This window comes from Sphaerodactylus townsendi, linkage group LG12 (assembly GCF_021028975.2).
Source record: "Sphaerodactylus townsendi isolate TG3544 linkage group LG12, MPM_Stown_v2.3, whole genome shotgun sequence".
In the NCBI taxonomy this organism is placed as follows: Eukaryota; Metazoa; Chordata; class Lepidosauria; order Squamata; family Sphaerodactylidae; genus Sphaerodactylus; species Sphaerodactylus townsendi.
The window spans coordinates 46,246,233-46,272,963 of NC_059436.1; the positions used below are offsets into that span (position 1 = coordinate 46,246,233).

The following is a 26,731-nucleotide window of genomic DNA, read 5'->3' on the forward strand; positions in this document are numbered from 1 at the left end:
CCCCCCCCCCACCCCCCCCCCCCCCCACCCCCCCCCCCCCCCACCCCCCCCCCCCCCCACCCCCCCCCCCCCCCACCCCCCCCCCCCCCCACCCCCCCCCCCCCCCACCCCCCCCCCCCCCCACCCCCCCCCCCCCCCACCCCCCCCCCCCCCCACCCCCCCCCCCCCCCACCCCCCCCCCCCCCCACCCCCCCCCCCCCCCACCCCCCCCCCCCCCCACCCCCCCCCCCCCCCACCCCCCCCCCCCCCCACCCCCCCCCCCCCCCACCCCCCCCCCCCCCCACCCCCCCCCCCCCCCACCCCCCCCCCCCCCCACCCCCCCCCCCCCCCACCCCCCCCCCCCCCCACCCCCCCCCCCCCCCACCCCCCCCCCCCCCCACCCCCCCCCCCCCCCACCCCCCCCCCCCCCCACCCCCCCCCCCCCCCACCCCCCCCCCCCCCCACCCCCCCCCCCCCCCACCCCCCCCCCCCCCCACCCCCCCCCCCCCCCACCCCCCCCCCCCCCCACCCCCCCCCCCCCCCACCCCCCCCCCCCCCCACCCCCCCCCCCCCCCACCCCCCCCCCCCCCCACCCCCCCCCCCCCCCACCCCCCCCCCCCCCCACCCCCCCCCCCCCCCACCCCCCCCCCCCCCCACCCCCCCCCCCCCCCACCCCCCCCCCCCCCCACCCCCCCCCCCCCCCACCCCCCCCCCCCCCCACCCCCCCCCCCCCCCACCCCCCCCCCCCCCCACCCCCCCCCCCCCCCACCCCCCCCCCCCCCCACCCCCCCCCCCCCCCACCCCCCCCCCCCCCCACCCCCCCCCCCCCCCACCCCCCCCCCCCCCCACCCCCCCCCCCCCCCACCCCCCCCCCCCCCCACCCCCCCCCCCCCCCACCCCCCCCCCCCCCCACCCCCCCCCCCCCCCACCCCCCCCCCCCCCCACCCCCCCCCCCCCCCACCCCCCCCCCCCCCCACCCCCCCCCCCCCCCACCCCCCCCCCCCCCCACCCCCCCCCCCCCCCACCCCCCCCCCCCCCCACCCCCCCCCCCCCCCACCCCCCCCCCCCCCCACCCCCCCCCCCCCCCACCCCCCCCCCCCCCCACCCCCCCCCCCCCCCACCCCCCCCCCCCCCCACCCCCCCCCCCCCCCACCCCCCCCCCCCCCCACCCCCCCCCCCCCCCACCCCCCCCCCCCCCCACCCCCCCCCCCCCCCACCCCCCCCCCCCCCCACCCCCCCCCCCCCCCACCCCCCCCCCCCCCCACCCCCCCCCCCCCCCACCCCCCCCCCCCCCCACCCCCCCCCCCCCCCACCCCCCCCCCCCCCCACCCCCCCCCCCCCCCACCCCCCCCCCCCCCCACCCCCCCCCCCCCCCACCCCCCCCCCCCCCCACCCCCCCCCCCCCCCACCCCCCCCCCCCCCCACCCCCCCCCCCCCCCACCCCCCCCCCCCCCCACCCCCCCCCCCCCCCACCCCCCCCCCCCCCCACCCCCCCCCCCCCCCACCCCCCCCCCCCCCCACCCCCCCCCCCCCCCACCCCCCCCCCCCCCCACCCCCCCCCCCCCCCACCCCCCCCCCCCCCCACCCCCCCCCCCCCCCACCCCCCCCCCCCCCCACCCCCCCCCCCCCCCACCCCCCCCCCCCCCCACCCCCCCCCCCCCCCACCCCCCCCCCCCCCCACCCCCCCCCCCCCCCACCCCCCCCCCCCCCCACCCCCCCCCCCCCCCACCCCCCCCCCCCCCCACCCCCCCCCCCCCCCACCCCCCCCCCCCCCCACCCCCCCCCCCCCCCACCCCCCCCCCCCCCCACCCCCCCCCCCCCCCACCCCCCCCCCCCCCCACCCCCCCCCCCCCCCACCCCCCCCCCCCCCCACCCCCCCCCCCCCCCACCCCCCCCCCCCCCCACCCCCCCCCCCCCCCACCCCCCCCCCCCCCCACCCCCCCCCCCCCCCACCCCCCCCCCCCCCCACCCCCCCCCCCCCCCACCCCCCCCCCCCCCCACCCCCCCCCCCCCCCACCCCCCCCCCCCCCCACCCCCCCCCCCCCCCACCCCCCCCCCCCCCCACCCCCCCCCCCCCCCACCCCCCCCCCCCCCCACCCCCCCCCCCCCCCACCCCCCCCCCCCCCCACCCCCCCCCCCCCCCACCCCCCCCCCCCCCCACCCCCCCCCCCCCCCACCCCCCCCCCCCCCCACCCCCCCCCCCCCCCACCCCCCCCCCCCCCCACCCCCCCCCCCCCCCACCCCCCCCCCCCCCCACCCCCCCCCCCCCCCACCCCCCCCCCCCCCCACCCCCCCCCCCCCCCACCCCCCCCCCCCCCCACCCCCCCCCCCCCCCACCCCCCCCCCCCCCCACCCCCCCCCCCCCCCACCCCCCCCCCCCCCCACCCCCCCCCCCCCCCACCCCCCCCCCCCCCCACCCCCCCCCCCCCCCACCCCCCCCCCCCCCCACCCCCCCCCCCCCCCACCCCCCCCCCCCCCCACCCCCCCCCCCCCCCACCCATGTTATGGACTACAATTCCCATCAGCCCCTGCCAGCATGGCCAATTGCCCATGCTGGTAGGGGCTGATGAGAATTGTAGTCCATAACATCTGGAGTGCCAAAGGTTCGCCACCACGGCTCTATCACTATATCACACTGGTAGGGTCGGTGCTAAGGGTATAGGCACACCCATTCAATTTCTGATTGGCTACAGGATCAATTCATGATGTTAACACATAGCACAGCAGTCGTGGGTGAGTTCGCACCTGGAACTCAGTGCTGGAACATCTGCTCAAGATGCTGGGCTCATTCTCCAGTTAGATCTTTCATAACAAGCAAGAAAAGACTTTGAGATCTGGGATAACCTCTGTCAGTCCGAACAGACAGTACACAGGACTTGAGGGTCAGAAGGTCTGATAGGTGAAAGAAAGGTGACTTCAGATGTTTGTAAACACCCTAGCTGGATGTTCCACACCTCACTTTAGTTTGTCACTTGCCAGCTGTCATAAGACTTCATGAGGGCTACTTACACCCAGGTGTGAATCAATCCTTAAAAAGTGACGGACCACTCACCGTTTCGCCACGACTGCCTTTGTCTCCTTTGGGGCCCTGTGTGAATAAAAACAACAACACATACATATTTACTACGATCACATCCCAGAACCCTAGTCATTTTTGGACATCATTATCTGTTTAGAAATCATGATGTGGATCTAAGACAATAAAAGAGTCACACCACTTCAAAGTTTAAACAACAGAATTCACAACTGAATGCTCCTCCATCTGTAAAGCTCCCGGCCTATGGAAAGTGAGCATGTCAGGGAGCAAAGTTCTAGCCTAGGCTTGCCTTCTCCCAAAAGCTAGTTTTCTACATGTAGGGAGTTACACGCAGAGAGAAAACCTGAACACAATATGATTTATTATGTATGCAGGGGCGGAGCGAGGGGGAACTGCTCCCAGGACATGCGTGCGCCCTGCCACACCCCTGTCCGCCCCTGGAACACCCTTGCACCGCCCCCACAGAGGTGCGCGCCTGGTGTGTAGTGCACCCCCCTGTCCCCTTGGCATTACACTACTGCCTGCATAGCTTAGCCATTCCAAAAGAAGTGGCAACTGTAGTCCAATGTTAAGAAGTGCTCAGAGACCCATCAGCATTTCCCTCATAGACGCATTTGCAGCCAGGAATCATTCACCCATGAGAAGCAAAGGAGAGCCACAGAACTGTTTTGTCCCTGGAGTTGATGGGGCATTGCTGCGTGCATTCTCCACTTAAGTCAGAATGAATCAGAGAGAAAACTTACCGGGCTTCCTGTTGGACCCAGAATTCCAAGTGGTCCAATAACACCTTCCTTCCCCTGCAGGGAACAGAGATGTCAGTGAGGATACAAGTTCCCAGTGCATTCCCTAGCTTAAGCTACGTTTTATTCCCTGCCCACAACAGCCCTCTCAAAGTCGCCCACGTTTATTCCCATTTTACAGACTGATAAAATTACAAGCGGTGGTTTGTCAACAACACTCTTAACCACACAGACTCATCCAATGCCAAATCCATCTGAGGGATAGCAGAAGTTGTACTGTAGTTGGTTTAATCTGGGACCAAAGTAGTATTGGTAGTAAATACTAGCAGTAAATGAAGCAGAATCCTGTTGGGCAAGGCCAGACTGAGGGGCACTGGTGTAGCGCCACTGGGGCAGGGTGGAGCGTGACGCCTTGGGTGCTTGCCTGTGCCGGGGCATGGCGGGGGTGTTCCGGGGCGTTTTGGGAGTGGGGTGGGCAGGTGTGGAGGATGCAGGCATGCCCCGGGCGCAGTTCCCCCTCACTCTGCCCCTGCTAAGTGCCAGTGTGTGTTTATGTGTGTGTGTGGGGGGGAGGGATTAGGAGTGTGGAAACACACCTGGTTCACCAGATAAACCTCTGTCACTCAGGTGGAGGAGTGGGGAATCAAACCCAGTTCTCCAGATTAGAATCCACCTGCTCTTAAACATTACACCACGCTGGCTCTCATGGCATATTAAGAAAAAGCACCATATAAATAAAACAAAGCACTGATGACAGTTTTGCAGAACATGTAGATTCACTCTAAGCAATGCAGCATAGTATGGGGGGGAGGGTACCTTCAAATCCTACAGTTTCAGCCCCAGCTGGTTGACTGTGCATGAAGTTTGGCTCCTTATATAACGAGGCCCTGACTTTACCATCCTTCCTCTAGAAAACTATAGCTGGGCTACTTAATTCTGTGACTGAACCACTAAGGAGGAACAGTGGCATAGTGATTAAGAGCAGGTGTACTCTAATCTGGGGGACCTGGTTTGATTCCCCGATCTGCCACTTGAGCTATGGAGGCTTATCTGGGGAATTCAGAATAGCCTATGCACTCCCAACACATGCCATCTGGGTGACCTTGGGTTAGTCATAGTCCTTCGGAGCTCTCTCAGCTCTACCTACCTCACAGGGTGTTTGTTGTGAGGGGGGAAGGGAAAGGAGATTGTAAGCCCCTTTGAGTCTCCTTACAGGAGAGAAAGCCGGGATAGAAATCCAACTCTTCTTCTTCTTCAAAATCAGCCAAGAAGACAGCCATCCAAGCTACTTGGTGAGAACAACATTCTCTTACCCCCTTAAGGGGAGTCATCTCCTCAGGATCACAAAACAGCCTGATGCCAAAGAGTAGACCAGGAATATTTTTCCCTTGGGGAAATTCCCAGATAAAGCCGCTATGTTTGAAGCCTCTGGCCAGGTTTCTGCTCCATCTTCCTTGGTTTCAGTTATTCCTGTGGTGGCACTAATGCCAATTCCAGCTATTATTGTGCAGGAGAACCCAGCCCCAAAATAGAAACAAGGCATTAGAACTGGAACCAGTTTTTAAAAACTCACCATGAGTCCTGGTGGACCTTTCGGGCCTTGAATTCCCTTGAACCCAAAATCTCCAGGGGGTCCCTGTGGATATAAACTTCAGAGGTCAATCTCAAAAAGAATCCCACCCACTCACAAAGCACCAAACTTTGTTGCACTAGTGATACTGCACTATTAAGCTTATAAGAATGAGGAAATATCTTCCCTCCCAAACATCTTTGCTTTATTCCCTGGACCAATCAGATTCCATCAGATTCCATCATATTAGAGAAATACTCAAGAACAGTAGCTACCCAAGCAAAGAAAAATGTTCTGGGTAACATCCACAGGACTTTGTGGTTTCCCTTTCATGAAAGACCAATCAGATTTCACAACAGGGGCCCATTTCAAGTGGGTAGTTCTGTGAGTCAGGATGATTGGATATCTTTCAGAAAAGATGTAAAAAACTGTGTTACATTCACATTATACATTATGCATTCAAATCTTATGTGGAGATTTGATGTGGTTATTCTGATTTTTCTACTGGCTTTGGCCTTGCAAAGGCAAGAAATATAAACAACAAATAAGTCCAGGCTGCTATGAAGATTCTAAGAGGTCCAATGACGCTCTTCTCTTCTCACGGAACCATGTCAATATTATTTCGCTCTCGGGGGAAAAACAGATATATACACGATCTTGTAATAAATCTGTGGCTCATTCCGCACATGCAGAATAATGCACTTTCAAACTGCTTTCAGTGCTCTTTAAAGCTGTGCGGAACAGCAAAATCCACTTGCAAACAGTTGTGAAAGTGGTTTGAAAATGCATTATTTTGCGTGTGCGGAAGGGTCCTGTGGTGGCAGGTATTATAGTACAGCCATGTGTCTTGAAAACTGACAAAAATACTTGCAAATGGAATCCTTCCACTGTTTTAGTTTTTGGAAATCACAGAATAGCGACATTCTAGAAAAAGTTGGCAACTGGCTAAAACAGTAGCGTAGTGCCAAGGGGGCGGGGCAAGGCATGATGCACTGGGTGCATGCCTGCGTGGAGGTGTGGTGGAGCGGGCAGGGGCGCAAGATCCAGGTTCCCCCCTCGCTCCGCCCCTGGCTTAAAACTATTTCTTCAACTTCCAGAAACTTTTGCTGACCCAGTAAGTTTTCCTTGCTGCTGTTTGCCAACTCTTATCACCTTCTTCTCCAGCCAGATTATCAGCTAAGCTACTAGTCTGTCAGGGGCACTGAGTGCAAGTCAGAGAAGAGGGGGGGTAAGATTTGCTCCATACAGAACCAGTAGGACAAAAGAAGCAAATCCCTCCATTGAAGTCAATGCCCCTGAGATGGAGCATGGTACAAATCCATGGTACTAAAATTGCACACAAATCAAATGTGCTGTCCTGGAAGGGAAAAAGATCTGAACATTTAAAAGGCTGAAACACAGCACTCTTTTCCAAAATGGATACATGAGAGGACCAGGGCAATTGCCCTGAGTTCGCTGTTGTGGGATGCGGTAAATCTTGGAAAGTATGAGTGGAGCTTCTTAGGAGCACACCTTAGGTGCCATATAGGCCTGGAGATTCGGGTGCACCAAATCCTGAATTCGGGCCAAATCTGGGTGCATTCGGGCATATTCGGCTTAAAATCAGCCTGAACATGTCCTGCCCGAATATGAACAAATCCGAATGAAAGGCATTCGGGCTTTTGGGGTTTTTTTTTTGGCATTTGTACCAGTATTTGCCCCTCCATAACTTTGGACCCCCTGAACCAAACTTCATCAAACTTTGTTGGTACCATCAGGAGAGTCTCTGGGTGAGACCCTGAAATTTTGCTGCCACTAACTTTAAAAAATGCACACCCTGCAGGCCCAAATGTGAAAAAATACCAAAAAATACAAACAAAAATCAGACAGACCCGAATTTTTTGGGTATACCCGAATCTGAATATGTTATTTGTCTTATTTGGGCATACGGATACTTTTATGCCTGAATAAATCCAAATCCGAATTTTACTGAATTTCTAGGGTATTGACCAAGCCCAGTGCCATACACTGTTATGTCCTAGAGCAGTGGTGGCAAACATTTGGCACTCCAGATGTTATGGACTACAATTCCCATTAGCCCCTGCCAGCGTGGCCAATTGGGCCTGATGGGAGTTGTAGTCCATAACATCTGGAGTGCCAAAGGTTCGCCACCACGGTCCTAGAGACACAGTCAACAGGATCTTTTTGGTAATCTGTCAGTGTTTAAGAATCCCCAGAAAAGATTGCTTTCATTCTGCTATTGCTCTTCCAAGAGCGTGAAACAGCTTTCTCTGTTCTCAGTAACTTGCTTGCTTTAGGGATCCTTAAAATACATACTATCCTAGTCACAGAAGATCTGCCTTTCCATGAATGACTCCAGCATAGCTGTGGTATTGTGAAATGCTCAGCAATGGAGGAGGGGGCAGATCCCAACTCTGGAGTTGTCTCCTTCCCAGCAATGAGGCATGTGCCAATTCCAGGGGAAAGAACATTGCAATTGACCTTGTAATTGGATCCTTTAAGCACTCTTCCAGCCACGCAGGAGCTGCTTGTGAGAAAAGAGCTTCCATGCAGCTTTGTGTAACACAGAACTTTAAACGTTTCCTCGATTAATGCGCTGGCTCCGCTGATATGATCTTTATACATTCAGTGACCTCACCTTTGGCCCAAACAGTCCCACGATCCCTGGAAATCCTGATTCACCAAAGTCTCCCTGGAAGTTAAAATAAAAGTGTTTAGTTTAAACCAGCGACCAAAGCACGTCACAGCTCATGAGTTTGAATGGCAAAGTCAAACCACTTACAAGCCAAACAGAGTTTAACAGGGAGAGAGGAGTTGTGGAAAGACAGCTTCAATCCAGTTGTTTTTTTGGCCAAAGAGCGAACTTGGCAAAATGCAAACAGGAAAGATCACATTAAGGATTAATTGGGTATACCTTGGGCCAGCGAGGCATTGGAAGACAGGCAGGGGTGGGAATAGGGTATACTCGTACCTTGGAATACAGTTTCCTCACATTAGGGACTACATAGGGACAGTACTTTTTAGGTCAAATTTGTTTTGCCTTTAACATGCACTGTCATTTGCAGTCACTGTCCAATGGGAATAAAGTGTATAGAGCTGTGGTGGCGAACCTTTGGCATTCCAGATGATATGGACTACAATTCCCATCAGCCCCTGCCAACATGGCCAATTGTGGGGGGTGATGGGAATTGTAGTCCATAACATCTGGAGTGCCAAAGGTTCACCACCACTGGTATAGAGTGAATAAACAGTTCTACTGGATCAGAACGATGGACCTCATTTAGGACCATCTAGTCCAGCATCCTACTTCCAACACAGGCTAACCAGATATCCTCATATATCCTGCAAGTACACCACAGAGATCAAAGTTCCTCCCTCGTAAAGCCACATAGAAGAGAAGAAGAGTTTTTGGATTTATATCCCCCCTTTCTCTCCCGCAGGAGACTCAAGGGGGCTTACAATCTCCTTGCCCTTCCCCCCTCACAACAAACACCCTGTGAGGTAGGTGGGGCTGAGAGAGCTCCGAGAAACTGTGACTAGCCCAAGGTCACCCAGCTGGCGTGTGTGGGAGTGCACAGGCTAATCTGAATTCCCCAGATAAGCCTCCACAGCTCAGGCAGCAGAGCTGGGAATCAAACCCGGTTCCTCCAGATTAGATACACGAGCTCTTAACCTCCCACGCCACATAAGGACCAAAGTATATGCACAACTCTGCCACAAGGACTGGCAGCCATATTGCAGTTCCAGCGGAAACTCCCTTTGAGTGTGCTGTGGGGAGCCGCATCCATAAACTCACAGCTGCAGCATGGCTGTGAATCCCCAGGCAGACTTGCGTACATTGTCATGTGCAGGTTAGCCCTACACGAGTGACCATCACAACATACACAAGTTGCTAATGCCCTGCATGAAGAAGTTCTCCCTTATTTCTATCCTGCCTCTATTTCCAATGAGCTTTGTTAGATGCTCTTGAGCACAGGTGTCAAACTCGCACCCCTCCAGACGTTATGGACTACAGTTCCCATCATCCCCTGCCAGCATCATGCTGGCAGAAGATGATGGGAACTGTAGTCCATAACATCTGGAGGGCTGCGAGTTTGACACCTGTGCTCTTGAGATTTGGAGTGGGGGGAGGAAGAAAATAGAGGAAGAACTAGCTGCAAAAACAAGGCTCATGCTGCCGTACCCACGGGGCCTCCACCAGATGACCATTTCGCACTGGAATCTCTGTACATCAACACAACAACAAAATCAATACCCCAAGGGAACAAGAACCCCCTTTGTTTCTACATTCATCCTGTGTCTTACACAGCTGGGATGGTCACAACAAAGCATTTTCCAAACGGAACATATCCGCATTTCTGAGGCCACAAGACTCACTTTCCCATCTCTTGACCTTTGCACAAGAAACGGGAAAGGCTGCAGGAACATTTGAGGAAAAGGCCAAAACGACCCTCAAATGAGTCACAGAAATATCACTGATGTGGGGAAACAAAGTATTTATTGCCAGAAGAGCCTCAGCTGTGCTCTATTCCAAAGGGGCTTGTTCAGCCGAGCCATAAATGAGTCGAACTATGGCTTCTCCACCACTTCTGTTGCAAAAAGCCCTAACATCCTTTGGCGCTGGGGAGACTTTTCCTACCATGTTCATGAGACATGTTCTGGCAAGGCAAGATTTGTTTAGAATCTAAAAAGCACGAGTAGCTTTCCAGGGATCTATAAATGAGAGAATTAAAGCCATGCCAACAACACATACCAAAAAAAAGAGAGAGAGAGCATTTGTAAAGCATCTTTTTAAAGGCTCCTGGAAAGGAAGGCAGCTACAAACTTCAAAACAAGAATGGGATCAGTTAAGGAATATTTATAAAACACTAGGTGGCTTGTACAATGCCCCTGGGGCAATGTTGTTTGGATTTGTGTGTACCTCACATTCCCCACCGCACAAAGATGCTTAAAGCAGCTTATAACCAGCATGAACACATAAACAGGCACAGTGCAAAATCAATTTCCACTGTTTAACCTCCATTACCTAGATTTTAGAAGCATTAGCTTAATGTGAAACCAAGTCAGGGGCATTCACATGCAACAATCTGCTACTGACTGTGCAAAACTGTTCCTTAGAAGCAAACTATCATGTGGTACAGTCCTTGCTGGGCTGAATGCAGGTGGTAGAATTGAACTGTCGAACTTCAGTCATATAAAAACTTTGGCCCTTTCCGCACATGCGCAGAAACGAGCCTCCACTGGCATAATTTATGCCGGTGGAGGCTCGGGGACCGTTCGCACGCTAGCATGCAAGCGGCCTCCACTTCCCCCCCTAGCCGGAGAGGCAGCTCCACACGGAGCCGCCTCTCGGTCAGCCCCCTCCACTGACCTTCATGTCCAGGGTCGCTCTGGAGGGCTGCAGGGACCCGCCCACGCTGCCCTCCGACCTGCAGGGGTTGGAGGGCAACATGGGTGGGTCTCTGCAGCTCTCCAGAGCAACGCTGGACATGAAGGTCAGGGGAGACAACGGGGAAAGCGGCATCTTCCCAGTGGTGCAGTTCGTACCACGCCAACAGAAAGACACCGCTTTGCAAAAAACCTCGCTCAACGGCTTCATGCTGCTCGGGGGTGGGCAGGATGGCACTGATGTGGCAGCATTTTTGCCGTCCCTGGGCCTGTGCGAACAGCAGAATTTTTGCCATCCCTGGGCCTGTGCGTACAGCAGCATTTTGTCGTCCCAGCTCCTGTGCGAACAGCAGCATTTTTGCCGTCCCTGGGCCACTGTATAACGCCCATGTGGAAAGGCCCTTTGTGTGTCATGGCTAGAAAGCTTATTCCTTTTGAGGAATCCTTGCGCTACTCCTGAGATGACAGTTTCTCCATAAATACGAAGTCCTAAACATTAAAGAGCTATTACATCTTTTAAAAGTGGCTATTCTAGGTTCCACTCATTGGACTCAACAGCATCCTAGTAGCAGTAACAGATCAACGATTCCTTTCTTATAGACAAAAACTGTTGTCGTATTGCCAAAGGCTTTCATACCGCTGAAATCAACTGGCTGTTGTGGGTTTTCTGGGCTGTGTGGCCCTGGTCTGGTAGTTTTTGGTCCGTGTTGCCTTCATCTACGGCTAGCATCTTCAAAGGCATGTCACAGTAAGACATGTCCAACAGATTTATTCATAGTCCGTAGACTCCATACAATTTAAATAAACGGATAGCAGATAAACAAGTAATTTTATAATTGCGTGGAATTTAAAACAGCGGGGAAAAGTACTATTATTATACGATACAAAATTATAACTTCGTTATCTTAGCCGATCTGATTTTTGAGGTTTGAGATAAAAACTTTGCAACATCTAAAGTTAATTTAAAAACTCTGTCCTCAAGTAGGTATTTAACTTATGACAATTCAGAACGGAAAGATCTATCATTTAACCATGGGAATAACAATTTCTACCGAGCTAAATAATACAAGGACAATCTAATAGGATGTGTGTAATTGATTCATATTGTTATTACACAGACATAGGTAAGACGTGTCAAGGGAAACAGACATCTTATCATGACATGCCTCCAAAAATGATAGCCACAGATGCAGGCAAAATGTTAGGAGCAAAAACTGCCAGACTGTGGCCACATAGCTCAGAAAACCCACAAAAGCCAAAAACTGTCTTTCCTCCTCAACTAAATGCAAATACTCCTGTTTTTGGAATGAATTCCACTGTACAACCTTCAATCTCTCCATCAGTCATCAACGTCTCTGCTTGCTGACCAACCATTGTTGGTGGCATAGTGGTTAAAAGCAGGTGAACTCTAATCTGGAGGAACCGGGTTTGATTCCCCGCTCTGCCGCTTGAGCTGTGGAGGCTTATATGGGGAATTCAGATTAGCCCACGCACTCCATCTGGGTGACCTTGGGCTAGTCACAGTTCTTCGGAGCTCTCTCAGCCCCACCTGCCTTACAGTGTGGTTGTTGTGAGGAGGGAAGGGAAAGGAGTTTGTAAGCCCCTTTGAGTCTCCTTACAGGAGAGAAAGAGGGGATATAAATCCAACTCTTCATCTTCATCATCATCATCTGTGGCTGCCTCGAAGAGAGTCAGGAAGACAAAGATCTTTTTTTCCTGTCTCCTTCGGCTGCTGTCTTCCACCAGAAAGTGAAGACTTTTCTGTTTTGTCCAGTGTTTCCCCAGCGATCCCTCCATCCTGCCATTTTTTGTTTCATGAATCTGCATGTTGCTGTAGGATATATATATATATGTATTAAACTAGGTTTTGACTGTTTTGAGTAGGTGTTTTTTGTTTGATTTTAATGCTTTTTACATGCATTTTTATTACATGCTTTTAATCTGAACGCTGCCTTGGTGGCCCCGACAAGGGCAAAAACACAGGTAAATAAATAATGAAATAGTACATTTCCTATCATCTAAAACACTGACCACCTTTAACTGGAGATGACTTCCTTTGAGAAAGGATTAAATTAAAGCAACACACACACACACACACACACCCAGTCTACCTACTGGTTGTCCCTTTGGTCCGGGCTCTCCGGGGCTTCCGGGGAGCCCCATTCCACCTGGTGGTCCTCGCTTCCCCAACAGGCCTGCCTGTCCAGGTAATCCACTTTCCCCCTGAAAAACACAAAACAGAATCAGCATAATTCAAACGAAAATGCAATGGAACTCGCTTTCTCCATTTTACTACCGATGCTGAGCCCTCTTCTGGTGATTCAGCAGCTACCAGTCAGCTTGAAGGAGGCACTTGAGTGGAGGACGGCTGGTGAGGAATGGCAGAATGTGAGGGAGGAGCATCTGGGGATTTTATCTGGGGGAAGTTTATCTGGTGAACTAGATTAGCTTGTGCACTCCCACACACACCAGCTGGGTGACCTTGGGCTAGTCACAGCTCTTCTGAGCTCTCTCAGCCCCACCTACCTCACAGGGTGTTTGTTGTGAGGGGGGAAGAGAAAGGAGTTTGTAAGCCCCTTTGAGTCTCCTTACAGGAGAGAAAGGGGGGATATAAATCCAACTCCTTCTTCTCCTTCTTAAAAACCTGGATTTGGGTGCTGTTTTAAAATTCGCTTTATTAACCTGATGGTCTTTTGAACATCTGTTTGTTACCTTGTTGCATTTCTTTTTATCTGCATTTCTTTTCCTTCCTTTTCTGTGACTTTTTGTCGTGCTGCTTTTATTGCATGGGCATTTGTTCATCATTGCAACTTTGCTTTGCAAAGAGCCTCAGGACACAGGGCCAGAGGCACAGCTGTGAAAGAACCACACGCTTCTGTCCCACATTCAGCCCTGGTGGAAAGTTGCAGCTTCCAATTTTTGGTTTGGTTTTGTTCTTCATTGCAACTTTGCTTCACAAAGTGCCTCAGAAACCATTGGTGGAAAGTTGCAGCTCCCAAAATATTTAAACAATGTGATTTAGGATGTCACATCAATACAGACTGCTTTTTATTTATTTCTGTACTGCTGCAAGGACACTGTATGTGCAGGAATGGAGAGATGAAAAAAAATCCCCAAAAGGAAGATTGGATACAGATGGATACAGAATGTTCAAAAACGGCAGAATTAACAACTTGATTAAGGGACAGTAAATGCAGAGAAGTTTGCAGGAAACTAGAAACCTTGTACAGACTATTTATTGGGAAAGAAAATGGTAGAAGAGAAATACTTCAGGATTTGAGATTTTAAAGAAAACAGCGGGTTGAAAAGGAATATTAGAAATGATAAAGAAGAAGAAGAAGAAGAAGAATTTGGATTTATATCCCCCCTTTCTCTCCTGCAGGAGACTCAAAGGGGCTTACAATCTCCTTGCCCTTCCCCCCTCACAACAAACACCCTGTGAGGTGGGTGTGTAAAGTGTGTAACTGATAAATTGTTCAATTTTAAATAGATGCATGAACTTAGAATGGATTAGAATTCAACTGTGAGATAGTCATTATTTGGAATGAAATGGAACGGAATGTTTAATTTCTATACCGCCCTCCCCTGAAGGGCTCAGGGTGGTGCACAACAATATACAATTTGGTGTTATGGTGTGCAGGTTAGTTGGTTATAATAGACTGAGTCTCGTTATTGTATGAGTTATGTTTTAATTCTTGTGTGTGTGTTTTTCTTTTCTGTATTTTACATTTTTGTTTTGTATTGGTGTGGTGTGTGAAAGTATTTTGGGGGGGTATGCTGAGAAAATAAAAAAATACAGACAAAAAAGTAACGTGATTTACTGTGGACAGGGACAAGGAAAGCAGTACAGTTGGGATGCATACATGTGCCAAAAATATTTAAAAGGTTTTGCGGGGACTGTGGTTGTCAAACTGCTGTTCTAAGCACAATCAGTAGGGGGCAGCGACAGACAACCGAAGAGTCCCACATTAGCAGACCGATAATTGAATCCATACTCAGCCAGCCCCTGGAGTTGCCTGGCCTATTTGGAAACTCACTATTGCTCTACAGAGTTCAAAAACAAACAAACAAACAAACAAACAAACACACACGGCCTATTTATTACAGGGCTGCAAACTTTCAAACTACTAACTTTCAGGACACGACCTCTCTAAATATGGGACATCTTGTGGGAGGAGGAGAAGGGGTAGAATGCATCGGAATGGGGGCAGCTCAACTTCTCCCCAGCCGCCACCCCCCCCCCACACACACACACCAATGCCAACCTCACAATTAACTGAGGACATTTGGACATGATTAAGCCACAGTGCTGGTGGTCTCCAAGAACCTCGTTGTGCAATTGTGCTTCTTGTTTCAGCCGTACTACCGGGCATGCAATGTAAGGCCGTGGGCTACCTATGCAGGCTTTAGATGCTCCGGTATTCACAAGCCAAATATGTAGGGCTAAAGAAAGTCCTGATTCCATGAGTTTCTTCCCCTGTGCAAGATGATCAAAGAAGGTTTGTACTTACCAGCATAACATTTAAACAAAGCCTCCAGTGGAGGCAGGGGCTATGCTGTCTGATGCTATAGAGCAATGGTGGCGAACCTATGGCACGGGTGCCAGAGGTGGCACTCGGAGCCCTCTCTGTGGGCACACGCGCACAGAGTTTGTCATGGCAATTTCCCCCCCCCACACACACACACATCTAGGCTGGCCTGGGCCGCTGGACTTGATGTGCACGCACCTCAGAGGCAGAGGCAGCAGAGATGCTAGAGAGGTGCAGAGTGGCGCATATGAGACTTGCTGGAGGCTACAGCAGGCTGGCCCCTGGCTGGTTATTCAGGTTAAATTGCCGCATTGGCACTTTGCAGTAAATAAATGGCTTTTGGGTTGCCATTTGGGCACTCGGTCTCAAAAAGGTTCGCCATCACTGCTACAGAGCACCTTCAGTAGACAGCTGAGGATGGGAACGGGGGAAACTGCTCAAGGCGGCCTTGCAGTAGGCAGAGGTCAAATAACTACTTTTGAGTTTTCCCCACCAAGTCCTCCACTGCTCCTCTCCTGACTGATGTGTTGAGCGAGCCAGAATCGCAGAGGCTTAAGTAAACCTGAAGTATGCAGCAACAGAGGCTTTCTGAGATTTTTTTAAGTTTCAAGATTTTAACTGCCAGAAACTACCGAGTCCAAATCTGTTTAACGAAATCCAGGATCCACAGACCCAAAAATTTTTTTTGAAACAAATTAACAAAAAAAAAATCTCTACAGGAAGGAGTGTGTGTGTGTGTGTGGGGGGGGGGGGACGACACAACTAGGGCCAGAAGCACAGTTATGAAAGAACCACACACTTTGTCCCACATATAGCCCAATATTGGGCTTCAGAGTAGCTTTTAGTGTTTTTCTTTTCATGATGTTTTATTTTGCAAGCTGCTGCAGGTAGGGTCCCTGGAGAAGTGGCGTAACGCTTGCATAATAAATATTTATTTATGCAAATATTCATATACCACCTTTCACACATTCTTCTAAACTGTCAGTTCTATTCTTCTCTACGTAGTATTTATATTACTCCACTTCTTAAAAAACAAAACCTAGCCTACCTGCAACATACATAGTATCTTATTTATGAAATGACCGGTCCCCTGAAATAACTCTCAAGGTTGCAACTTTCTTAGCAGAATAAACAACAAATGTTACCAAAAACCTGGGCTTAGGTAGTCATATCAGTTACAAATAAACGGGCTTACATGTGATTTAATAAAATGACAAATGTGAACCGTTCCCTAATGTAGATGGATTTTAACTGTCTGACGTTAAACAATACGTCACATATTCGATGTTTTGTATATATAATATTTTATTACAACCTGGCTATTAGACTATTTCTGTACTTATGTACAGAATTATTGTTTGTAGAGATTTTAACTTTTGCCTAATAAAGTTTTTGCTGCTGCTCCACATACCACCTTTTCCCCTAAATAGGTTCCCAAGGCAGCGAACATCAAATGTTAAACACTAAAACACTTTAATGTTTAAAACTTCTAAAATAAAGTACGAAGACAATGATAGAAACATATAAACAGAAATAATACCAAAAACAGAGAGGAAGTCAAGAACGATTACTAAGGTATGCCAAAAAGAACAAAAATTTCACGAACTGGAAGAGGGAGACAGATACGTTTCTCAGGGAGGGAGCTCCAAAATTTGGCACATCAACTGAGAAGGGTTTTTCTCGGGTTGCCACTCATCTAGCCTCCGTTCGCTTGACAGCTTTGTAACAAAGCTTGGTAAAATCCTAAGGGTGTGTGATATAAGGCAGCATAGTGTAGTAGTTAGTGTAGCAGAGAGCCAGCATAGTGTCGTGGTTAGAGCGCTGGACTATGATTTGGGAGGGCCAGGTTCAAACGCTTGCCTTCTCTGCCAACAAACCTTGCTCTCAGCCTACCCTAACTCTCAGGAGCAGCAGTGGCGTAGTGGCTAAGAGCAGTGGCTAAGAGCAGGTGCACTCTGATCCAGAGGAACCGGGTTTGATTTCCAGCTCAGCCGCCTGAGCTGTGGAGGCTTATCTGGAGAATTCAGATTAGCCTGTGCACTCCCACACACGCCAGCTGGGTGACCCTGGGCTAGTCACAGCTTTTCCAGCCCCACCTACCTCACAGGATGTTTGTTGTGAGGGGGGAAGGGCAAGGAGATTGTAAGCCCCTTTGAGTCTCCTGCAGGAGAGAAAGGGGGGATATAAATCCAAACTCTTCTTCTTCTAACTCACAGGGTTGTTGTGAGAATAAGACGTAGGACAGGGGCATGATGCGGGTCCCCACTGGGAAGAAAGGCGGGGGATAAATGACGACCATAAATAAACAAATAATGTTTCTTCCGGAGATGGGGGCCATCCTATTTTCCAGAAATTGGGATCAGAATTGGGCTTGGAAAAAATGAAGTCTGAGAACAAAACAATCGCCCCCAGAACATGCCTCCGTTTTAGGGTTGTTTGATTACATATTTTCCCCCTTTCTTTAAATTTCAGGCACGCTGAGGAAGATGTTTTTGTCTCGCCTATTACCCTCAGCAATCTTCATTTGTTTATTTCATGCCGTTTTAACGCCATGTTTACATTGTGTGGCATTCGTTGTGCAATGGATGCAAAACTAGGCTTCAAAACCATCTCCTCCCCTACTTGCCCAGCCTGCCAGTTAAGATCTGCCTCTCAAGCCCTGCTCTCTGTGTCCCTCCCTTCGGTCTACAGACAGGGCTTTCTCTGTGATGGTACCATGCTTCTGGAACAATCTTCCCCTTCAGGCTAGCTTGGCACCTACTTTAATTTGTTTTAGGTGCCAGGCCAAAACATCTGGGTAAAAGACATCTGTGTTTTGGCCTGGAACCTAAGAAGAGTTGGATTTATATCCCCCCTTTCTCTCCTGTAAGGAGACTCAAAGGGGCTTACAAACTTTCCCTCTCCCCCAACAACAAACACCCTGTGAGAGAGGTGGGGCTGAGAGAGCTCCGAAGAACTGTGACTAGCCCAAGGTCACCCAGCTGGCGTGCATTGGAGTGTATGGGCTAATCTGAATTCCCCAGATAAGCCTCCACAGCTCAAGCGGCGCAGCGGGGAATCAAACCCAGTTCCTCTAGATTAGAGTAGAAGAGAAGAGAAGAGAGTTTGGATTTATATCCCCCCTTTCTCTCCTGCAGGAGACTCAAAGGGGCTGACAATCTCCTTGCCCTTCCCCCCTCACAACAAACACCCTGCGAGGTAGGTGGGGCTGAGAGAGCTCCGAGAAGCTGTGACTAGCCTAAGGTCACCCAGCTGGCGTGTGTGGGAGTGTACAGGCCAATCTGAATTCCCCAGATAAGCCTCCACAGCTCAGGTGGCAGAGCTGGGAATCAAACCCGGTTCCTCCAGATTAGAGTACACCTGCTCTTAACCACTACGCCACTGCTGCTCTCTCCTAAGACAAAGTGAAGTAGGTGCCAAGTTTAACTGACCCACTACTTTATCTCCTGCAGTTTTGCTGACGCTCAGAGCAAATGTTTTAATAACAAGAGTGTCAAACGAAGGATGGGCACACTTGAGTTCGAATCTCCACTCAGCCATAAAGTTTACTGGATGACCTTTCGCCAGCCGCTCTGCCAACCTAACCCACTTCACAGGGCTGCTGTGAGAATAAAACTAAGGAGAACGTCGTGCACCTCTCTGAGCTCCTTGGAGAAAGTTTGGAATGAAAAAAAAATAAGGGACTCTTAACAGGGCAATCCTAGGAACATTTTCCAGCAGTAAGCTCCTCTGAACGTGCTTCAGTAGGATTCAAAGACCAGCTTGGCACTGCACTGTAAATTACTCAACAGTGTTAGTATTTATTAGAATTGTGTATATTATTAATATTTCCTAAATTTTCTGGGTGGAATATGAGGTATGAACTGTCGATGACGAAGTGGAAAAAAAAAATCAAGACGGGGAATCTTGCACAATAATTGTTTGTGTGCTTGTGTGAGTGTTTGCTCTCGCGATCTGGACCCCAGCCCTGCCTGCCGCGCTTCCAATTAAGCGACCTTTCCAAAAGCAACACAGGCTACGATTCAAGCACATCCAGCAGAGATGCCCTGGCGTGCGCAGCAGGATCCTGGGGCCATTCCAGATCCTGGTACTGGACAAGGCTCGCATTATAGCAGTGGGGCTACGGCGGGGGGGAGGTGTGGTGGGTGGGAAGAGAAGAGACTGACCTTGAATCCTGGGGGGCCCTGAGCTCCCGGGAGACCAAGCACTCCCGGGTTCCCTCTTTTCCCAGACATTCCTGGCGTGCCTTCTTCCCCGTCATCGCCTTGTTCTCCCTAACAGCAAAGAGAGGAAGCAGGAAAACATTTCATTCAGTGATTAGGATTTTTTTTATCCTGGAACGGTTTTAGAGCAACAGGTGACCATAACCTGTGCCATGTGCCTTGAAATGTGGAAGTGCTTGATCATACCTGCAAATGGAACTTTTACCTCTGGTGAATACGTGATCCTACCTGTAGACTTCGGGCGTTTCCCCACTCTCCAGGATCCCCCCTATGCCGTGCGCTGCTCTCAGCGTGCGGCATCCCTAACTTCGCCCAGGCCTCACCACGCCCATTACAAAAGAGAGCCAGGAATTTTGCCGTGCTTTGCTGATGAAATGCGAGAGCGGCGCAGCGTCAGAGGCGGCTGCGCTGTAAAGCTGCTTTCCTGTCATTAAGGGGAGTGCAGGGGGACTCCGCACTACTTGAGGAGAGTAGCGCGGGGCTTAAGGTAAGTGGGGAAAGGCTCTTTCTTCCAGTGGTTCCTGAACCTTTCCCCCTAGCATTCTGCAGGCAAAACTCACAGCTTTTGCTTAGCACAAAGGCAAAACCCAGAATTTTTTCCCCAGCTTTTTTTGCACTGGATTTCTTGCTAAGCTCTCTTTTCAGCTGCTGGGCTTATAGTCCATGGTGAGGAAAGAAGTCTAAGGAGTGAGCTCGACATTAGAAGAAAAACAGGAATCTTTACATAAATTCCTGCTATCAGAAGCATAAAGAGAAATTCCATCTGCATTGGGACTGGCCCTCCCACTGGAAAAGGAGGCGAAGTCAGCTTGCAGAAGACAGCAAAGACGCTCCTCTTCCTGACTGAAATGAGCAGGAATGACCCTCTGCTATATCAAAGGCCCTTTCCCCACTTACCTTAAGCCCCGCGCTACTCTCCTCAAGTAGCGCGGGGTCCCCCGGCACTCCCCACTACAGGGGCAGCAACAACGCAGCTGCCCTGACGCTGCCGCTCTTGCACCCCCTCAGCACGCGGCATCCCTGGAGCTCCTCAAAACGGCGCCTTTTGATGACCCCCCGCAGCGCGGGGTTGTGGGGACGCCCGGGTGCGCACCAGAGATGCCGCGCGCTGAGAGTAGCGCACAGCAAAGGGCAGCAAAGGTAAGTGGGGAAACGCCCAAAGAATGGTCTGGAAATACTCAGGGCTGAAAAGGCAGGAGAGAAGGAACTGATCTCAGGAGACCTCCAACTAGACCTCATACCCAGAAAAACAGAAGGATACTGCCTGAAAGCTGGGGTTGGCAGACCAAACATCCCCCTGCCTCTTCCAAAAACAGGAAGTCACAGTAAAAAAAAAATCCTGCATTCTCCAGAAGAGAGGGAAGGACATTCCGTACTCTTTTGTGATATGACTGAGCAGGAACCTTTATTGTTAGGTATTCTGGTGGACCGAGAGAACAATGACAGCAAAACCCTTTGCAGCACCCTCTTCAGCATAAAGAGAATTAATCCATCTCATAAAAGTAAATGATTAGCAACACTCACATAGAAACATACCACACATCTCATCCCTAGAAGCCTTTCCCCAATCCCGGGGGGGGGGGGGGAAACGAGCTTGGACTTTTCACGGGAGAACTTGCCCATCCCCCTTGTCCTAGCGCAAAATGTTGCCATGTTGCAGTTGACTTTGGGCGACCATTCTCGGTTTTCAAGGCAAAGCAATTCAGAGATAGTGGTTCTTGTGGGTTTTCTGGGCTGTGTGGCCGTGGTCTGGTAGATCTTGTTCCTAACATTTCACCTGCATTTGTGGCTGGCATCTTCAGAGGTGCATCACAGAGGGAAGTCTGTTAACACACTGTGTCCAGATCTACACACTGGACACAGTGCATAACAGACTTTTCTCTGTGATACACCTCTGAAGATGCCAGCCACAGATGAAGGCGAAACGTTAGGAACAAGATCTACCAGATCACGGCCACACAGCCTGGAAAACCCACAACAACTGGTTGAATCCCGGACGTGAAAGCCTTTGACAATTCAGAGAGTTTCCTATTGCCTGCCTCTACACAACAGCTCTGGACTTCCTTGGTGGTCTCCGATCCAAATAACCTGCTTGGCTTCCAAGATCTGATGAGATCAGGTTTGCCTGAGCCATCTGGGTCAGCTCACCTGTAAGTCATATCAATGATCACCTTCAGCCATCTAGAAAGATCTGATTTTGATGCTTCTGAAACCAATGAAGTGTCCCCCATAACCTCAAGCAAAGCTCCAGACAGCCAAATGTCAGACTGTTCCATCCAGCAACTCTTTCTGCTCTATAAGGTGGGGCAATCCCAAAGGATATGAAATGTCCTATTACTTGTACCAGAGAATAACAAGGAAAGCAAATTTTCAAGTAGAGCAGACATCTTCCATTGAAATTGTTTTATCAGGAAAATGTGTTCTGTGATACGTTGGGTGGCTGTCTGAGCAACTACAGTATGCTTTTCTGACACTGAAAACAACTGCAAGTCAACCTCCATGTACTTATGAATGAGATGTGGAACAGAACTATTTCTAGGTAAGTGAGAGTCTTATCATCTCTCCTTTGGAAAGTGGCTATGATTGAAACTAGCACCAACTGGACAGTGCCTGTGACGTCAATAATGATAACTCCCCCTTGCCTACCAGCTGTTTTGTAGCTCAGTTTGGGAGAAAAAAAATAATACTACCACTGCTTTTAAAATAATATTTAAAGCATATATCACTAAAAGGCATACAGGGCCTTCAAATGTTTAGTAGATACTTCCACTAGTTCAGTAGATACTGTTATTAGTGTAGTAGTAGTAGTACTATTACTAGCAGCAGGAGCACTACTATTCCTACTACTAGGAGGAATACCACTAGCAGTGTTAATAGGAATAGAAGTAGTACTCACATATACTACTAGCACCACCACTACTAGTAGTAATACTGGGGTATTTCACTTTCCGCCCGGAGAAGGCAGAGGCCTTAGAAAGGCTTTCATGCTTACCTTTAGCCCAGCGCTGCCATCTTTCCCAGGTATCCCATCGATTCCAGAAGCTCCTTCCTGCCCTTGCCTTCCAACCACTCCTCTGGGACCTGGTAACCCGACAAGACCCTGAGGACACAAAGGCACTTGCGTGACTGAAGATCTTGAGCACAAGAGATGGGAAAGGAGTGTTAACCAAGTCCACGGGGTGGCCAGCTGCAGGCAGAGCTGCTTCCCAAGTGGGCCACGGCAATGTAAAAGGACCCCGTGGGGACTGCAAGCATTGTCTGGCCAGGACTATTATTGAGGATCACCAGATTGATGGGTCTTTCCCCTCTGCAGGGAATATCTGATAGCTAAAGAAAGGGGGGCACAGAGTGCGGTAGATTAACATCTCCTCCAAGGTGTCTGCTAGCCATGCAGTTCCACCAAGATCAATAGCACTGAACTAGGTCATGAAGAATTGGAAGGGAAAAGTAAGATGAATGTATCACCTACCGGCGAGCCTCTGCTGCCAGAGGTGCCCCGCAGTCCTTGCTTTCCTTTCTGACCCTTCAAAAGAAGACAAAAAAACACATCATAACAGCTCAAGGAACTGCCAAACTGGAGGTGCCACCCGTAGGTGATAAGGGAGGAATGTTCCAAGATCATCAAGTCTAACCCCGCAACTAAATACAGGGCCTTCCTTTCACCTGTCAACATACTCCATTCCCTACAGCCAGATCCACCCACTGCCAGCATGGCCACCCCTAATCTATAGCCCAGGGATCTGCAATCCTCGGCTCTCCAGATGTTCATGAACTACAATTCCCATCAGCCCCTGCCAGCATGGCCAATTGGCCAATTGTTGATAGATTTAAACAAGGCTCTAGGTCAGGGGTCTGCAACCTGCGGCTCTCCAGATGTTCATGGACTACAAATCCCATCAGCCCCTGCCAGCATGGCCAATTGGCCAATTGTTGATAGATTTAAACAAGGCTCTAGGTCAGGGGTCTGCAACCTGCGGCTCTCCAGATGTTCATGGACTACAAATCCCATCAGCCCCTGCCAGCATGGCCAATTGTTGATAGATTTAAACAAGGCTCTAGATCAGGGGTCTGCAACCTGCGGCTCTCCAGATGTTCATGGACTACAAATCCCATCAGCCCCTGCCAGCATGGCCAATTGGCCAATTGTTGATAGATTTAAACAAGGCTCTAGGTCAGGGGTCTGCAACCTGCGCTCAAGGGATGTTCATGGACTACAAATCCCATCAGCTCCCTGGCCAGCATGGGCCAATTGGCCAATTGTTGATTAGATTTAAGAAACAAGGCTCTAGATCAGGGATCTGCAACCTGCGGCTCTCCAGATGTTCATGGACTACAAATCCCATCAGCCCCTGCCAGCATGGCCAATTGGCCAATTGTTGATAGATTTAAACAAGGCTCTAGATCAGGGGTCTGCAACCTGCGGCTCTCCAGATGTTCATGGACTACAAATCCCATCAGCCCCTGCCAGCATGGCCAATTGGCCAATTGTTGATAGATTTAAACAAGGCTCTAGATCAGGGGTCTGCAACCTGCGGCTCTCCAGATGTTCATGGACTACAAATCCCATCAGCCCCTGCCAGCATGGCCAATTGGCCAATTGTTGATAGATTTAAACAAGGCTCTAGGTCAGGGGTCTGCAACCTGCGGCTCTCCAGATGTTCATGGACTACAAATCCCATCAGCCCCTGCCAGCATGGCCAATTGGCCAATTGTTGATAGATTTAAACAAGGCTCTAGATCAGGGGTCTGCAACCTGCGGCTCTCCAGATGTTCATGGACTACAAATCCCATCAGCCCCTGCCAGCATGGCCAATTGGCCAATTGTTGATAGATTTAAACAAGGCTCTAGATCAGGGGTCTGCAACCTGCGGCTCTCCAGATGTTCATGGACTACAAATCCCATCAGCCCCTGCCAGCATGGCCAATTGGCCAATTGTTGATAGATTTAAACAAGGCTCTAGATCAGGGGTCAGCTGCAACCTGGCTCTCCAGATGTTTCATGGACTACAAATCCCATCAGCCCCTGCCAGCATGGCCAATTGGCCAATTGTTGATAGATTTCTAAACAAGGCTCTAGATCAGGGTCTGCAACTATCAAGGCTCTCCAGGAATGTTCATGGACTACCTACAATCCCATCAGCCCCTGGCCAGCATGGCCAATTATTGGCCAATTGTTGATAGATATTTAAACAGCAGGCTTCTACAGCAACCTTCCGTGCTCTGAGTGGATCACAAATCCCTTAGCCTCTACCAGCATGGCCAATTGGCCATGCTGGCAGGGGCTGATGGGATTTGTAGTCCATGAACATCTGGAGAGCCGCAGGTTGCAGACCCCTGATCTAGAGCCTTAATAGAAACTAACCATTAAAAAAAAAAAATCTTTGGACAGTTTTTCATTTTCAAAGAATCACAGAGCTGGAAGGGACCACAAGGGCCACCAATGAAAAGAAGCAATGGATTCAACCCCCTGCCATGAAGGAAGACCATCAAAGCACTCCTGACAAATGGCCATCCAGCCTGTGATGAAAAACCTCCAAAGAAGGAGACTCCACCACACTCTGAGGCAGCGCATTCCACCGTCAAACAGCCCTTGCCACCAGGAATTGCTTCCTAATGATTAGGTGGAATTGCTTTTCCTGTACATTGAATCTGGACAAGGCCCACCCACCCTAGTGGAGGGAGGGAGAGAGGAAGGAGTGAGGGGTGGCATGCAAGGGAGGGGAGGCACGGGGAGGGGTCCCGGCATCTGGACATGGTCTCCGAAGAAGGAGACTCCTAGTCTCTGGAACAGCAGAAAACAACATGACATCCCTTCAGATATTTAAACATAGCTATCATGTCACCCCTTAACCTTCTCTTATCCAGACTAAACATCCCCAGCTCCCTAAGTGTCTCCATGCAGGGCATGGATGCCACAACTTTTACCACTTTGGTCACCTTCCTCTGGACCCGTTCCAGCTTGTCCATGTCCTTCTTGAACTGTGGTGCCCAGAACTAGGCACAGTATTCCATGTGAGGTCTGACCCATGCAGAACAGAGAGGTATTATTACGCCCCTCGATCTGGACACTACATGCCTATCAATGCAGCCCAGAATTTTAAGTCACCCTAATTTCCTATTTTTAGGAGTCTCAAAATTTCACATCACTACATAAGAACATAAGAACATAAGAACATAAGAACATAAGAACAAGCCAGTTGGATCAGATCAGAGTCCATCTAGTCCAGCTCTCTGCTACTCGCAGTGGCCCACCAGGTGCCTTTGGGAGCTCACATGCAGGATGTGAAAGCAATGGCCTTCTGTGGCTGTTGCTCCCGATCACCTGGTTTGTTAAGGCATTTGCAATCTCAGATCAAAGGGGATTAAGATTGGTAGCCATAAATCGACACACAGCTGCAACCAAGAGGGTCAGGTAAACTATTCCTACTTACCTGCTGGCCTTTGGATCCTTTTGGCCCCGGTTGCCCTGCTGGTCCTGGATGCCCCTAAGAGATGAGAAGAGGAAAAACCCACCTGCTTGAATATCTTTCACACAATACAAATACTTCATTGTGCCTCTCATAGCAACAGCAGGATGGAACTGCTTCATTGAGGGAGCTGCTTTGGATCACCTGCCCAAGCAGAACAGGAAATAGGAGATGAAATCCCCGCCCCCATTTTAAATTTTATTTCTCCATTGTGTGAACCAGAATGATACAGGAATGTTAAGAAAAAGGCATAAAGGAGCAAAGCGGGAACACAACAAAAATGGGTGAAACAGAAAACCTCACGAAGGACGTGTAAAATGAAAGAAAGAATCTTCGTAGTTCCCAAATTGTCAATGCAGCTTTTGAAAGCACCACTGCTTACATTCTCCAGGAGAGGAAACTGATGCTTGGGTCCAAATCTGTGTTCTAGGCAAAGTTTAATAGACCCTGACTCAGCTGGGATATAGAAATAAGGCCGGGATTAGGTGATGTAGTTTCCATGTAGTTCCCACTGTGACCTTGTTATACTGCATCATTGTAGTGAAAGACGTTTTGCACGGACTATTTAGTTTGTTCTGGAACATCAACTTTTACTTAAAGAAACCAAGTTTCTAACTCTTGGCATAAGTCTTTAGAAGTGCAGAGCAGCTCTTGTGTAAGGTTCAGAAACCAGAACCTTGCATTCAGCTTAAAACAAGCCAATTAGGCACAACATGTGTGCTGTGTGGTGGGGACGAATGTCCATCGCAGCAAGATTCCTTGTACGGATGTATTTCTTCAAGCCCCACTTTCACTTTT

General features: G+C 50.9%; 1 protein-coding gene across 1 annotated transcript in view; it reads right to left on the reverse strand.

The window, feature by feature from the left end:
- Positions 1 to 2,792: 2,792 nt before the first annotated feature.
- Positions 2,793 to 26,731, reverse strand: part of LOC125441541 (collagen alpha-1(XXVII) chain-like) — a 101,427-nt gene continuing 77,488 nt past the window's right edge. The window contains exons 19-28 of the mRNA XM_048512149.1: positions 25,898 to 25,951; positions 22,936 to 22,989; positions 22,459 to 22,566; positions 19,410 to 19,517; positions 12,830 to 12,937; positions 7,965 to 8,018; positions 5,330 to 5,392; positions 3,760 to 3,813; positions 3,032 to 3,067; positions 2,793 to 2,871 (exon numbers count right to left, since the gene is read on the reverse strand). Of these exons, the coding sequence (XP_048368106.1) occupies positions 2,863 to 2,871; positions 3,032 to 3,067; positions 3,760 to 3,813; positions 5,330 to 5,392; positions 7,965 to 8,018; positions 12,830 to 12,937; positions 19,410 to 19,517; positions 22,459 to 22,566; positions 22,936 to 22,989; positions 25,898 to 25,951 (648 nt within the window). The 3' untranslated portion in view covers positions 2,793 to 2,862. The remainder of the gene's footprint in view (positions 2,872 to 3,031; positions 3,068 to 3,759; positions 3,814 to 5,329; positions 5,393 to 7,964; positions 8,019 to 12,829; positions 12,938 to 19,409; positions 19,518 to 22,458; positions 22,567 to 22,935; positions 22,990 to 25,897; positions 25,952 to 26,731) is intronic.